This window comes from Drosophila virilis, chromosome 2 (assembly GCF_030788295.1).
Source record: "Drosophila virilis strain 15010-1051.87 chromosome 2, Dvir_AGI_RSII-ME, whole genome shotgun sequence".
In the NCBI taxonomy this organism is placed as follows: domain Eukaryota; kingdom Metazoa; phylum Arthropoda; class Insecta; order Diptera; family Drosophilidae; genus Drosophila; species Drosophila virilis.
Window position 1 is genome coordinate 33477628 of NC_091544.1, and position 14822 is coordinate 33492449.

The 14822-nt window shown below is 36.8% G+C and overlaps 1 protein-coding gene across 1 annotated transcript; it reads left to right on the top strand.

The window, feature by feature from the left end:
• Window positions 1–7807: 7807 nt before the first annotated feature.
• On the top strand, window positions 7808–10430 carry LOC6632361 (modular serine protease). The gene is made up of 4 exons (XM_070207434.1): window positions 7808–7942; window positions 8442–8742; window positions 9027–10076; window positions 10132–10430. The coding sequence occupies exons 1-4, from the start codon at window positions 7897–7899 to the stop codon at window positions 10400–10402; spliced, it is 1668 nt and encodes a 555-aa protein (XP_070063535.1). The 5' UTR covers window positions 7808–7896; the 3' UTR covers window positions 10403–10430.
• The last annotated feature ends 4392 nt before the right edge of the window (window positions 10431–14822 follow it).

A 14822-nucleotide genomic window follows, 5' to 3' on the forward strand; every position in this document is an offset into this window, starting at 1 on the left:
AGAACTAGTTAAAAATGTTTTAAAAAAAAGTACATAAATTGAAAATAATAAACATATTATAATAAACAAAGAAAAAACGATGTATACAGAAATAATCTAGAGGGAAAATGATTCACCATTAAAATATGTTCAATTTTTACCAAGTTATACGTCGAAAGACCTAGAAGGAGGCTGTTTTATATAAAATATATAAATTATGATAAATAAATAAACGATAAAATAAATAGATAGATAATAAAAAAAGCATTATTATAATATAAAAAATAAAATTAATTTAAAATGCAGATATGATCTTGACAGAAACTCATTCAGCATTGATATATATTCAACTTTTACCAATTTCTGGCTGATTTGACCAATTTATAATATAATACTATTCGCCGTTTCAACAGTTGTCTCTCTTATCGGGCTAATGTATCCAATTTAACATTTTGTGCTGGCCTTTTTCGACATGGAAGGGAAATAAATCCGACGCCGTTAGCCAAACTCCACTGAACTGTGCTCAGGGACAGCCTCCCTCCTCGCCCCCCCCCCTCTCCAACCCTCCAAAACACCCCCACACACACACCTCTCTCTGTGTGTGTGTGTGAGAAGCGCTTTTGAAATGTTTTTGATTGGAAAAAATTTAATTTCCTACACGCTGACAGAGTGCGCTTATCGGCCGCAGCATTGTGTCAAAAAATTGTCAATTTTTTCCGTAAGGTTGTTTTTTGTTTAAATTTTTTTTTTTTAATTTAAATTGAGTGCGGCTGTGAATGGAAAGCATTTAACAGATATCTAAACTTTTTTATATACGATATGTTGTAATCGCAGAAAAGCTACCCAAACCACAATTAAGCGCCAGCTCTTGACAACAATGAAGCAAAACTCAAATGCAAAAATTTATAGACAGTTGCCAAATATAATTTTTTTTTTTTTGCAGTTTTCTCATTTTTAAAAATTGCACAAAGCGCATAGCTTCAATTACGATTTGAAGTTTCCATTTGTTGCGCGACGACAGCCAATAGGGGAGATGAAATCAAAAAAAAAAAGAAGAAAAAGAAGGTTCATTAAACGCCTGGCTGTTGCCAACCAATTTTCGCATTCATGAAAATTCGCTGCCCGCACAAAAAGCGGCTCGAAAGAAAAAAAAAATTAAAAAAACCGCAAAGCGTGGAGTGAAATTCATTTTTTCCATTAAATCGAACCGTTGATTGTGCATGAAGCGCACAGGCACAAATGTCAACGCTCGGTTAGATGGCACCAGCCTGATAGGTTGCCAGCTCCCAATGCTCCACCCGCCCTCTTTCTCCCACCCCTTTACCAGCTTATCCGCATGTGGAGTGCCTGAGTGGCAAAACGCGTCGACTGCTGTCACATACGAGTGGCAAAAGCCCACCCAGGGGAGTATTTTTTCCAGCGCACAACAATTCCGACTGTCGCAACACCCTACCCCAAACAAAACGCAGCTCAAACTGAGTTTGACCAGCGAAGCTGGCTCATGTGCTGGATGTAGATCTATATACTATGCAAGTTTTTGGCATGTCTTTCTTTTTTTTTGCTATACTCTTGAAATTCGATACGAACCGAAATGGCTTTTTGACAAACAATGACACGAACCTCACCTCCTACTATTTGGGGGCGCATTTGTTACGATTTTTCGCCTTTTTATTTTTTATTTGGCTCCCATTGAGAATCGCATTTGCAAATGAATTGCTTATTGACAGTTTGATAGAATGTTGCCCGGTTGACAGTTGGCTTTTGTTGTCCCGATACGGTTTGCCTTTTGTTATTCTTTAATTATTCGTTTGCAACATAAAGAAAGTAAAAGTAAGCAGCACATTCAACTTTAAGGAACTCAATTGTTCCAAGCATAGACGAGACTGATATTAAATTATGCTATATGTGACATAATCTTAAGTGTGGAGTTTTAAATTTACATTTTTGATACAAATTTCAAACTCAGACTGTTGTATAAAATCCTAATATATAAGCACATATAAAAAGCTAATATATTACCATATATTTCCTATTACCAGGATTTAAGTTTTGTAAAAAGCGATAGAACTTACCAACTTTAAGATGTTTAAGACCTGAAGAAAGAATGTCAAATGTGATAAATACGAGAAAATGTTGTTTTTAATATAATATCTTACTTAAAATTGTAAAATAGAAAATTTTTAAAAAATTGAACCTAAGTAAGAGGTTCTAGTCGGGAGCTCCCGACTAGGGGATACCTTGAACCCTCTTCTTCCAACATCAAATGCATATATATTCTATTTTAGAAGCTATATGTCAAGTTTGGTGACTCTAGCTCTTATTATTTATCAAAATTGCCCAAAAAACAGGATATCGATATCGATTTTTATCGATTGCTTGGAAACGGAGTAAGTTATCGATTATCGGAAATAAACTTGATCTGCGCGGGAGCTAGGAGCACCTACATCATTTCAAGTCTCTAGCTCTTTTAGGTTCTGAGATCCTTCCGTTCATACATACGGACGGACGGACGGACAGACAGACGGATATAGCTAGATCGACTCGGCTATTGATGCTGATTAGGAATATATATACTTTATGGGGTCGAAGATGCTTCCTTCTGCCTATTACATACATTTGGAAATCGCACAAATACAATATACCCTTATACCCATTTTTAATGGGTTCAGGGTATAAAAACTCTTGTAACTATTTTATTATTGTAGAGAGTTTTTAAACTAAGTAATATTTTTACGAAATAATTATTTATTAAAGTACAACAAAACGGGTTTCAACCTAAATACTTCACTTCATACTGCATAAATATAGAAAATTCAAAATTACAAGTATAAGCAGGATGCAAAAATTTGGAAGTAAAAATTATTTCATGATTTATTTTAATAAGTTTTCTGACTCATTCATTAATTTTATAAGTATCCATGCAATATTAATAGAACTCAAATTAATAATATATTGTTCATTAGACTATTTTTGGTTTAATTTTCTGACAAAGTGTAATAGGTTTTCTACTCATACTAGACCTCTGAAAGCTCAAACATGACTGTTGCTCAAGATCGTTCCATTAACTTTTTGAGCAGTTCAACAGTTGTCCATTTTTTGAGCACCCTTTCGCCTGACTGCACACTGCAGAGCCACGCACTTCAAAATTTGTCGCATTTCCCCTATCATTACACAGAGATGGGCGACAGAATAATAATTATAAATTCGCATTGCAATTAACAACTTGGCTTTACGTTCAATTTAATGCATGCAAAATCCATTAAATCACTTAAAATGCACAAATCTCGCGTTGCATTAAAAAACGCTAAAAAGCGAGCATTTGAGAATTTGAGAGCACTTCAGAGCAATGACATATAATACGACTACAAACAGTTGCCGTGGAGATGATGTTGGCTGCAAAGTCAGGACAGGGCCAGGACATGCACAGGAGCAGACTACCGCACCGTGCTGCCTGATGTCGATGATAATGTAACACACAACACTCAGGCCCCTTTTCCTCCTGAAAAGGGAACTAGACAAAGCAGGGCCGTGGCAAAACAGCCAAAGGGTTGGACATGCGTGCAAAATCCTTGAACAAGGGTAAATGGAAAAGCACCGCATAACGAATTGTCACAGTTTCCAAATTTAATTACAGGCATGCAAATGAAGACATGACTGGACTTTACAGATTAATCAGATCTATAATAATTTAGCTACTATGTCAGTGTTGCCAAATGACTCTTCAAAAACGAAACTATTTCCAATGTTAGAAATAGAACAAAATATCTGAAGTAGCTTTCCGAACACACATAGTTGCCAGTAATTGTCAATCAATAAATTTGAAATACCAACTGATATCCTCTGAATATAGATAAATTTAGTTGAATCGTTAACACTGTTTAGTTCTCTTCTAGTTCATTCAAGTAGCTGCCTTTCCACAGTTGGTACTACAACTTTGTATCTTTCTGGCATCTCTCGCCCTTGCCTGAACGAACTGTAAGTAATTAGCACTGTTAGTTGGCTCCTGGTTCTATTCACTAGTTCCCTTTACAGAGTAGTTCACTTGGATTTTAAGTTTCAATCTATCTGGCAGTCCTAACATAGTCTTGTAACTGGCGCTTGTCGCCCTTGCCTGAACTGTAATTAACCCATGTTTCCATCTAACTGCCAGATTAATAAAGCACATTTGTATGACAGCCCTTTTACTAGCTTCATTTAAATGTTAACTTACTGCCCTCCCCAAATTTTTGGCGCATGTTCATCAGCAAACTGTCAAAATTGAAATTTAAAAATGTCAAAAAAGCTGACACGTACCCACGTTTGCAATCCAGATGCGATTTCATATGTGAATGATGTCATGCATGAATAACTGATAAGAAAATATTGACAAAGAGTTCACTGAAAATGCGAAAAGTCTAGGGTAGAATATTTTGTAGGTCTTCAATTTACATTTAATAATTTCAAATATATGCATAGATATTTAAAGCCTTTTGTATACGAAGAAATTTGTACATTTGTTTGTTTTTCAATGAACCAAATTTGTTTTGTATTGGATAAGATAAAGAAAGCGAAGAGTGCCCTTTTGAGAGTCAACAATGCAAGCATATTTTCACAAATTTAAAATATATTTAAATACTTACGTAAATACCTGTATTCAGACATACATTGCTGAAAAAATTGTATAATAATACCAAGTTGTTTTTCACAAAGCAGTTAACTGCAGTCAGCTCGAGACAATTGTTCTTCACTGTACCAATAAACAACCAAACTTTGTGCCCCACATTGTCAACTTATAAGCCACCAAATACTTTCACCAGTGCTTAAAGCTCATAAAAGCAAGTTATTAAAGAAAAATGGGCATAATTTTGAGTCGCAGCAACGGCGACTAAGGAGTACTAATGGAGCTGGTGCCCAGCGAGTAGACCATTTGCAAATTGCCGAAAATTGTTGGCCAGCTGCGGCCCGTTGCCCAAAAAGGTGGGCGGGATTTTTCAATTAGCCTAAAACCAGCTGACAAAAAGGCTGAAAAGCTGGTGACTAAAATATTTAATACCTTTTATCCAGCCTCATAATTCGCATAATGACAAAAAGTCTCATTTGGTAATTTAGGCAGTGGGTGGCATAGAATCAACCCCAGCCACATTTGGCTGACCAGCCGGATGCACTTCAACTTTCCACCCTGTTGCGTACAATCAAACGTGTGGCAGGTGAGAGGCGGGGCGGGAGAGTGAAAGAGGACACCCGCCGGCACACGACAGCCGTCGTCGCCGTCGTCGGATTGTTGCAAAAGTGCGAAACCGCAAATGTTAAGCGCAACACAGAAGTCAATGCCACCCCACCACCCAAACAAACCCACCGACAAACCGCAAATGCCTCACGACGCGCTACGCTGTCGACCCACTCGATGCATCGTCGACAAAGCTCTTCAATTTGCTTGCCATCTATTATGGCAGCTCATTGTGGGATTACCGACCCACAACCACTAAGCAACCACTAAGCGTGGTTGGGCCGCGTTGTCGTTGGCGTTAACATTGACGTTGGCTGTGGCAGAGGCCGGGGGAGCGGCAGCAGCAGGGGCAGAGTCAGCAGCAAGGGCAGCAGGCCGGGGCGTTCAGCAATTGCTAATAAAAAGGGTGGAAAATCCACTTTGCTATGGCATTTGATTTTGATTTTTCTCTCTGTTTGTCCATTGACTCTTGGGAGTTGAATGCGGTTTGACAGCAGAAGGGGAACAAAGAGGGAGATACATTTCGTCCGCTGACGTTTGATGTCATCGGATAAGGATAGGTTCGCATACAGCCAGTCAGGTAAATTTCATGAGAATGGGAGAAATACTGTCATAAATAGTTATATATTATTATATTCTAAAATAAATTATCTCCAAAAGCTTAGAAAACGGCTTTGATACTGAACACACAACTTTCATACAAACATTTTCCGCCAATTAACAATGTTGCGGGAGGAATTTCCCAAATTGTGTAAACACGTATTCATTAAGTTTTTATATAGAGCTTTGAAAATAATTTTGACGCATATCGGAAAAAAATTAAAAGATCACAAAAAAAAATCTTTGAATTGCACTTTTTACCCAGGATGCTTTAATCCTGCGAAAAATTTGAAACAGGTCTCAAATAATTTTTCTAATAGATACTTAAAAATGACCCACCAAAACATTGACCCCCATTTTCACCAAGGAGGGATGAATTTTCTCCGAAAAGAATTTGAGCAAGGATATTTGAATAGAATTTTGAAGCCGACGGAATTTGCCAAGTCGCTGAAATATGTATTCATTAAGTTCTTATGTAGAGCTTTAAAAATAAGTTTGAAGTTTAAATAATAGTTATAATGTGTACATAAATAAGTATATCAATCTAAAATGAATTACAAAGATCTTTAAGCTCTATAATTTTATGTTTTTAACAACACTTTTTTATTATAATAATTGACAATTAGATGCAGATTAAGTAAATATAGTTTCAGCTAAGAAATCGTTGTTTCGATCTAAAATCGAGACCTAACCCAATAAAAAAAACTAACTAGAGAAGCTAATTCATCAGCACAAAGTTAAGCGGCTTCTGGTTGGGGTGACTGATGGGCATTTGGAAGGACGCTTGAACAATGAATGAATGGCATCCAGCTGAGTGAGTTCGTCTGTGCAGGTCTTTACAGGATTACACTCGATTACAGGATACATTACAAGCGACGACGGGTGGGCAACAGTTAGGCAACATGCATACATAGGTAGCCAACACCCGCTGGGAATGATCAATCAATTCGCATCAAATTTGATTTTATCCAACTGACTGAATCGAATCCGTGTGTTGCGGGGTGGAAACGGGGAAACGCGGGATTCTATTATTATGATTATTGCATTGCGCTTGATGTGGAAAATGGAAGCCATGTTAATTATGAAATTGCGATTTGGTTTTCAGTTTGACCAAGCTGCAATTAACCACTAAAAACTGGACGGCAAGCCGAAGCGATTGTCCGGCAAACAAATCATTTTGTGGGCAGCGATATGAATAAACAAAAAAAAACATCAGAACACAAAACACAGCCCATAGACATTTTGATTTGGGTTTTCGTCTGGACTTAATGAAAAACGGAAATGCTACTTGTTTTATTTTCTCATTCAACATCCTCGTGAATGCCCCGCCGCAATAGCTTTTGCTTTTTGCGTATGATTACATCTGAGCATGGGCGGGATTGTGGCGGGGGGTAGCTTACTGTTTGCTTATGTACTTTGTTTTTAGCGATTAATTAATGCAATTAATCTGCAGCTGGATTCGTGTCTTGAGACTTGAGCCAGTTGCCCTTCAGTTTTGATGAAATTGTTTGTGCGCATTTCTGTGTATTCCTCTGAAAAAGCCCCTGCCCAGCCCAACAGGCGCCTGGCAAAGATTAAGTCGAGCTTATTGGTAATAAAGAAATTTATTAATGCGCACCGAATGTGTATACATACATTAATATACCATGCAACAAGAAATTAATTAGCTAATTAAGATATAGTCAGACAGTAGAAAAAACAAAAAACTATCCTCAGAGGCAGTGTGGCAATATTTACATTATAGCATAATTAGAGATTATCTTGAGCAATAAAAAAAATAATCCTTGACAAAGAAACGCACATAAGAAACACATAGTGCCTAAAATGAATTGAATATGAGTTTTTATATGGCTTGCAAAATATATTTATATTAATTTGTAATATTGCACTTTGCTATTCATTCAAAATTTCGAAAATTTCACCAAGTAAACTCATCTCCCTGGGCCAACCGAGTGTTAAGATAGACTAAGATTACGAGCTGAATGAATAGCTACAAGGGATAATTTGTCAATCAGTTGCTTCGCATTGCTGCAAGCGATCAGTTCGGTATTTAAGAAGCATACGGAATTGCAATTTTTACCGGCATTATCAGTAAAATTCTTCGATTCATAATGTTATCAGGTGTAATTTTGATAATATTAGCGGCGTATCAACTGTGTAAGCATTGCATGTTTGGTTTTATTTCTGAATGAGGCTTATCTTAACGATAATTAACATCGAGAAAGTAGAGCTTAAATCTAGCAAAAATATATATGTATTAGATAGTACGCAGAGCACTTAAAATTTCTTCGTTTCTGAAAATAAAATATTTGAAATTTTGCATAACTAAATTAAATTTAATTTAATCCAAAGTCGGAACCACATTATATTTTAGGTTGTTTTATCTTCTAATTTATATATAATCTATTTATTTATTAATTTTGTGATATACCAAACATAAAAATAATAAATAATAAATAAGCCAATTTATTAATTAGAGCACACAGTAACATGTTGCTTTTCTTCTCGAAATGCATCTATTCTTAGCCCTTCTCTCTTACCCTCTCTCTCAAATATAACTTACTTATCTGTTAATCCCACTCCAAGTAAAGGTTTCTCAGAATGCATCTATTCTTAGCTTCTTCTGTCTCTTAAATACGTATATTTTCTACTGTAGCTTTTATTGGAGCTGCTGATAATTTATTTTCATGCTGGAATGGCGAATGCATTCCGGAGAGGGCTAAGTGCAATGGCGTACTGGATTGTGAATATGGCAGCGATGAGACCTTTCTGGAATGCTATAATAATACCTGCGACGAGTCTGCCTACTTTCGCTGCAATTACGGGGGCTGCATCCTGGACCAGCTAAAATGCAATGGAGAGTCCGACTGTTTGGACGGAAGTGACGAGAACAAATATTTGTGTGCAGACGATAATCAACTTGATTCCTTACTAAATGAATTACGCGGTGAGTGCAGGTGAGTTGGCCAAAAATATGCTTAAGCTTTATTCAAATCGAGACAGCGAACCGGTTCGAGGCTGTAATTCATTTATTCCTTATTTCTAATGGGAACCAAACATTGAACTGAATCAGCTGCCTAAAAAATTGCCGAAGATAAAAGCGTTTGCTCAAAGATAAATACTTGTTTTTGTTCACGAATCGAAAATGAGGTATTCACTTGATTTTTGAGCCAAATCGAACAGATAATACATACTTAAGCCTTGAAGCTTGACAATAATATATTTCCCTATTCGTATGCAGCCCTGCCCACGCCGTCAGCTGTGACAAGAAGTGCCTAAAGTGGAGTCGGGTGTGTAATGGCCACAACGATTGTACGGATAGCTTTGATGAATCTGCGGAGCTATGCACCGTCAGTCAGTGTCCAGCCGATTCGTTTCGCTGCAAGAATGGCGCCTGCATCAATGCCGGTTCCTTTTGTAATCATGTGCTCGACTGTGCCGATGGCAGCGATGAGATACCCTCTATATGCCGCAAACTTGGTGAAATGGTGGCCAAGATGGACACATGCCCACAACTATTAAGCGAACAGTTGCCACAGTCGACACCGACTAAGGAAGAGTCTAGTGTATGGCAGACGGACACCTGTTCGCTGGAAACAAGTGAGGGCAGACTTGTAAGGGATTACTTCTCGGGCTTTGAGTTTGGCCCAGCTGACGGAGTGCCAGGCGGCAGCATCGTGGAAGTGAGCTGTAATGAGGGCTATGTGAATTTCGGCTCGACCATCAATAGATGCATGAAGAGCCAGTGGCATCACGAGGGTTTCGGCTGTATGCGCCTGTGCAGCCAAAAGGATGATATAGCCAAGGCACACTTTGCGACGCAGTGCATCCACGATGGCCATTTGGTGAACTGTCAAAGTGATTCGCAATTATTCGGCACAGAATTGATTGTAACCTGCGCAGACGGCTATAAAAGTGCGCTGGTAACTAGTAAACCAGGTGAACATAGCTGCAATGAGATGGGCACCTGGACAACTATGGTAAGCAATCCCGAATGTGAGCCTATCTGTGGCATTAAGTCGGCACAACATCCTCAACTTTTCCCATGGACTGTGAGCATATTTCAAAGAAACTCAAACAACGCAGCAATCTATGACTTTAGATGTGCGGGCACCATTGTCTCCGCCCAATTCGTAATTACAGCAGCAGCCTGTTTCACCGATCAATTAAATAGTACGGAGCAACAACTGAACTACAACATTGTTCAGGGAAATCATAGCATCAGCTACAGCCTGAACGAAGATCATGGCTATGTTCTACACAACATCAAAAATATACACACGTTGGCCGTGTAAGTATTCCCTGAAATACTTAGCCCAACTACGCTTAACTTTAACTCTCTATAGAAATTCGGCCAAAAAATTAGTCTTACTTCAACTGACAGGATGGTTTAGCTTGGGCGCTAAAGTGAGACCCATTTGCTTGGCTGATTCAAAAGCAGCGCTTAATATAAAAAGATTGGGTGACTTTCAGAATTATCAGCTCGGTGGGGCTCGGACGTTATACGACAACAATAAATATATTTTAACGCATATTGCCATTAAGAATACGACTTTGTACAATATAAATCAATTTCTGATGCCCATTCAACGGAAAATAAAAAATACAGTCGCTTGAAATTTGATAAAAAGGCGAAAATAAAAGATTTCCTTATCTATATAAAATATTTATATATCTACATCTATATCTACATTTATATCTATATCTATATCTATATCTATATCTATATCTATATCTATATCTATATCTATATCTATATCTATATCTATATCTATATCTATATCTATATCTATATCTATATCTATATCTATATCTATATCTATATCTATATCTATATCTATATCTATATCTATATCTATATCTATATCTATATCTATATCTATATCTATATCTATATATATATCTATATCTATATCTATCTATATCTATATCTATATCTATATCATATCTATATCTATATCTATATCTATATCTATATCTATATCTATATCTATATCTATATCTATATCTATATCTATATCTATATCTATATCTATATCTATATCATATCTATATCTATATCTATATCTATATCTATATCTATATCTATATCTATATCTATATCTATATCTATATCTATATCTATATCTATATCTATATCTATATCTATATCTATATCTATATCTATATCTATATCTATATCTATCTATATCTATATCTATATCTATATCTATATCTATATCTATATCTATATCATATCTATCTATATATATCTATATCTATATCTATATCTATATCTATATCTATATCTATATCTATATCTATATCTATATCTATATCTATATCTATATCTATATCTATATCTATATCTATATCTATATCTTTAGTTTTACATATCTTCATCTACATCTTATATCCTCAAACATCTTGTCTCTTTTCTTTAGATTGACTCATAGCCATCTACTTTGACATTACCATCCCAAACGAAGCCGCAGTTCATCGCAACTCATTTCGAATCGCCCAGTCATTATGGCTTGTAGTATCTATTAGCACTTAAACAAATTACCATATTAATTGCTACTAATTAAAAATGCATTAAAACACAGAGCTCTGTCCGTATCAGAGCCGGAATCGCACTCGGGGAGTCTGGCAATTTATTATGCTTTGTCATCTCTGTGTTGCCAGGACCAAATGTGCAAAATGATAATAATAAATATTTTCATATTCATTTTCATAATGCCACGATATCAATGAGTTCATAAAGAGCCACTGTCCGCACTGTGTACTTTCAATTAAAAGCCAACTTTTAGCCATAATTCAAAAACTAAAGTATACAAAACGAGTTTTGCGGCGAAAGTTTCAATCGCATCGATTTGCATAGACCGAGGGGGTTGTCAAATGTATCTGCACATAAGGATGTAAGCAAATATCTATATATATACTCATACCGTTCTACCACCCAACCAGGCGCACCTGTAACATCTGCGCTCCACCGCAAATTTCGCTATTCATGCCATAAATTTCTGCTGTGTGGCACATTAATTAATTTGCTTTGCGGCATTTCAAAAGGATTATTTACCGCTCATTTCAGATGAGTCAGTGTGTGTGTGTGTGCTAGTCAATAGGCTTAAGTTAGGAGAGTGTGTGGCCGTGTGTATACTTATATATGTGGGTGACTTGTATTTCGATATGCAAAGGTATTTAAATGCTTTTAGCACTCGATACAAATTACATATTTGTAGTCTGTCCATGGAGACTTATGGTCTTATATTTAAATATATGTTAGACTTACTCAAGTCATAATTTTAACTTCAGATAAATATTTTGTTTATCCTTTTTAAAAGCTTTTTTACATCTTTGTTTGTCACATCTTTTCTTTCTACTCATTATATCTCATTAAAATTACCCCTGACCGCTGAGCAGCACTCAGTCTCAGCTGCGTGTCGAGAAAGTTTATGACATTCTTAAATCTAATGAACAAAAATTAATTTACAATAATAACTCAGCTAACACGAAACGATGGCACAGGCTGCTAACAACCTCAAGCCCCAAAGGCCCATCCAATAATCCGACAGCTCCAGTTTCAGCCAATGAAAGAGTTACGCCGTGTGCCCACAGTCGGGCCCAGAGGGAACGGGGCGGCGACGCCATTTCAAAGTGTTTCCGTTTGCAATTTGCATAAAATTCGTTAAAATATCTTACGGCATTAATGAGCTGGCCGGAGGGAGTTAGAACGTTACCTGTTGCCCGGTAAAATGTCATCGACTGTACCCAGTGGAGCTCAAGTGTAAATGGATCGCCTTGTGGTATCCGGTAATTGAGTGTAATTAGATCCTGCCCCAAAAAAACACAAATGACAAACACTTTAAGCCTGTGGTTACTCGGTGGGTGGTATTGTGGTTGCCCGTGGTTGCCATGTGGTTAGGCGATGCCAAAGCTCAAACCAGAAGCTGAAACATTCTTCAGCCTCAGCCCTCTCAACCCTTTGCCTTTTGTCTTTGTCGCATTTTGTTTTTAATTATGTAGCGTGAATAATTTTGCTCTTTGTCTCATCTATTTACGAGTCATTGATATTCCTTTTCTATGCTTTAATTGGTGGAAATTCTGTTGTAATTAAATACAGTTGGAGCTTAATTGGGTTTTGGATAAGCGGAAAAGAATGTGCGTAGGAAATTGTTCAATGTGCTTTAGAATATCTATGTAGATGATATTAATGTCAGTATGGTAAAGATGGTTTTGTCAGTAAGTAGAAGGATACATATCTTTAAAGCTTTTATAATAACAGTTTGCATTGTCTTTCTCTTGTAGATAATACAAATGGCAATGATACAATATGGTAAGGTATGGTATAAAGTTCTTGTATGAAGAAAAATCTTGGTAAAGGACCTATATGGGATTGACTAGCTTCATAATATTTTTGTATGCCAACTGATTTTATTTCGAGCTTTGCAAAGGATTTCAGATATATTCAAATATTCTGAATTGTGTTTTAAACCCCAAACCCATTAAAAATGTCTATAAGGGTATATTGTATTTGTGCAAAATCCAAATCTGTGTAACAGGCGGAAGGAAGCATCTGCGACCCCATAAAGTATATATATTCTTGATCAGCATCAATAGCCGAGTCGATCCGCCATGTCCGTCTGTCTGTCCGTCCGTCAGTCCGTCCGTATGTATGAACGCAAAGATCTCAGAACCTGTAAGAGCTAGAGACTTGAAGACTTTTAGATGTAGGTGCTCCTAGTGCCTGCGCAGATCTAGTTTGTTTCCCATAATCGATAACTTACTCCGTTCCCAAGCAATCGATAAAAATCGATATCGACATCCTGTTTTTTTGAGCAAATTGGCTAAATAATTAGAGCTAGAGCCACCAAACATGATATATTGCTTTAAAAATATTATATATACGTCAAGTATCTTTCATTTTGTACCTATCGCCACCTCCCCGCTACCACCCCAGAGCTATAAGTCAAGTTAATAACCCAACTTTTATTGCCAACCAATTTAAACCACAAATTAAATGCTATTGACTTTTACAGAATACACAAATATTCTATGGTACAATAAGATATACTGTAGAAAATTTCATAAAGATCGGTTAAGAAAAAAACAAACTTATATGCAACTGCACAATTGAATAGGGCAGCAGCTTTAAGAATTTCTGTATACATGTACACACACACATTTATGCGCGTCTGCTTCGCATTCTAACTGCATGGTAATTGCGACTTTTTTCTGTAATGGTATTTTAGTTTCTTTTTTATTATAACTGCTTAATTATTGGTATAGCTGCTGAGTAGAGGCATAGCAAGTGGTGCGGTTTGTCGCGAGTTCGAGCCCCACCGGGGAAACATTTTTTTTTTGCTGGTGCAGCTGTTGAGTAGAGTCGACAGGAAGAATGCGGTCAGTTGCGAGTTCGAACCCTGCCAAGGGAACTTTTTGTTATTAATTTATTTGATGTTGGAATAAGAGGGTTCAGGGTATCCCCTAGTCGAGAGCTCCCGACTAGAACCTCTTACTTGGTTTTTATTTGTAAAGCTAAACTAATTATATTTTCACTTTTTGTCAATCGCTCACAATTTAATAAAATGCAATTCTTGTGATTCATGTCATTGGCAGCCTATATTGCTAGCAAATCTTCTGCTAGCGTATCAATAACCAAATTTAATTTCTCAACCCCTCCATGATATATCATCATTCAAAATAAATGTTTCACATGATATGTTCCCAATCTTATCAGATCCTAAATTTTGGCCTCCACACATGATTGTTCACGAGTTCAAGCCCAACGAGAAAGAAAGGCTAAATTCGGCACGCCGAAGATCTAATACCCTTGCAGACCCAACCTTTTCATAATGCTAATAGTGCTTTACCCGTATCTAAGAAGCACAGGGAAAATAGAGTTTGGGCAAGATATCTTGATAAACAAAAAGGTTTTTAATCAAAAACCTTGTTTTCGACCGATCGTTCCTATGGCTGATATATGATATAGTAGTTCGATGTAAATACGATTTTGCAAAAATGATGGGAGCATAGTGAAATCTTTAAATGCCGTATT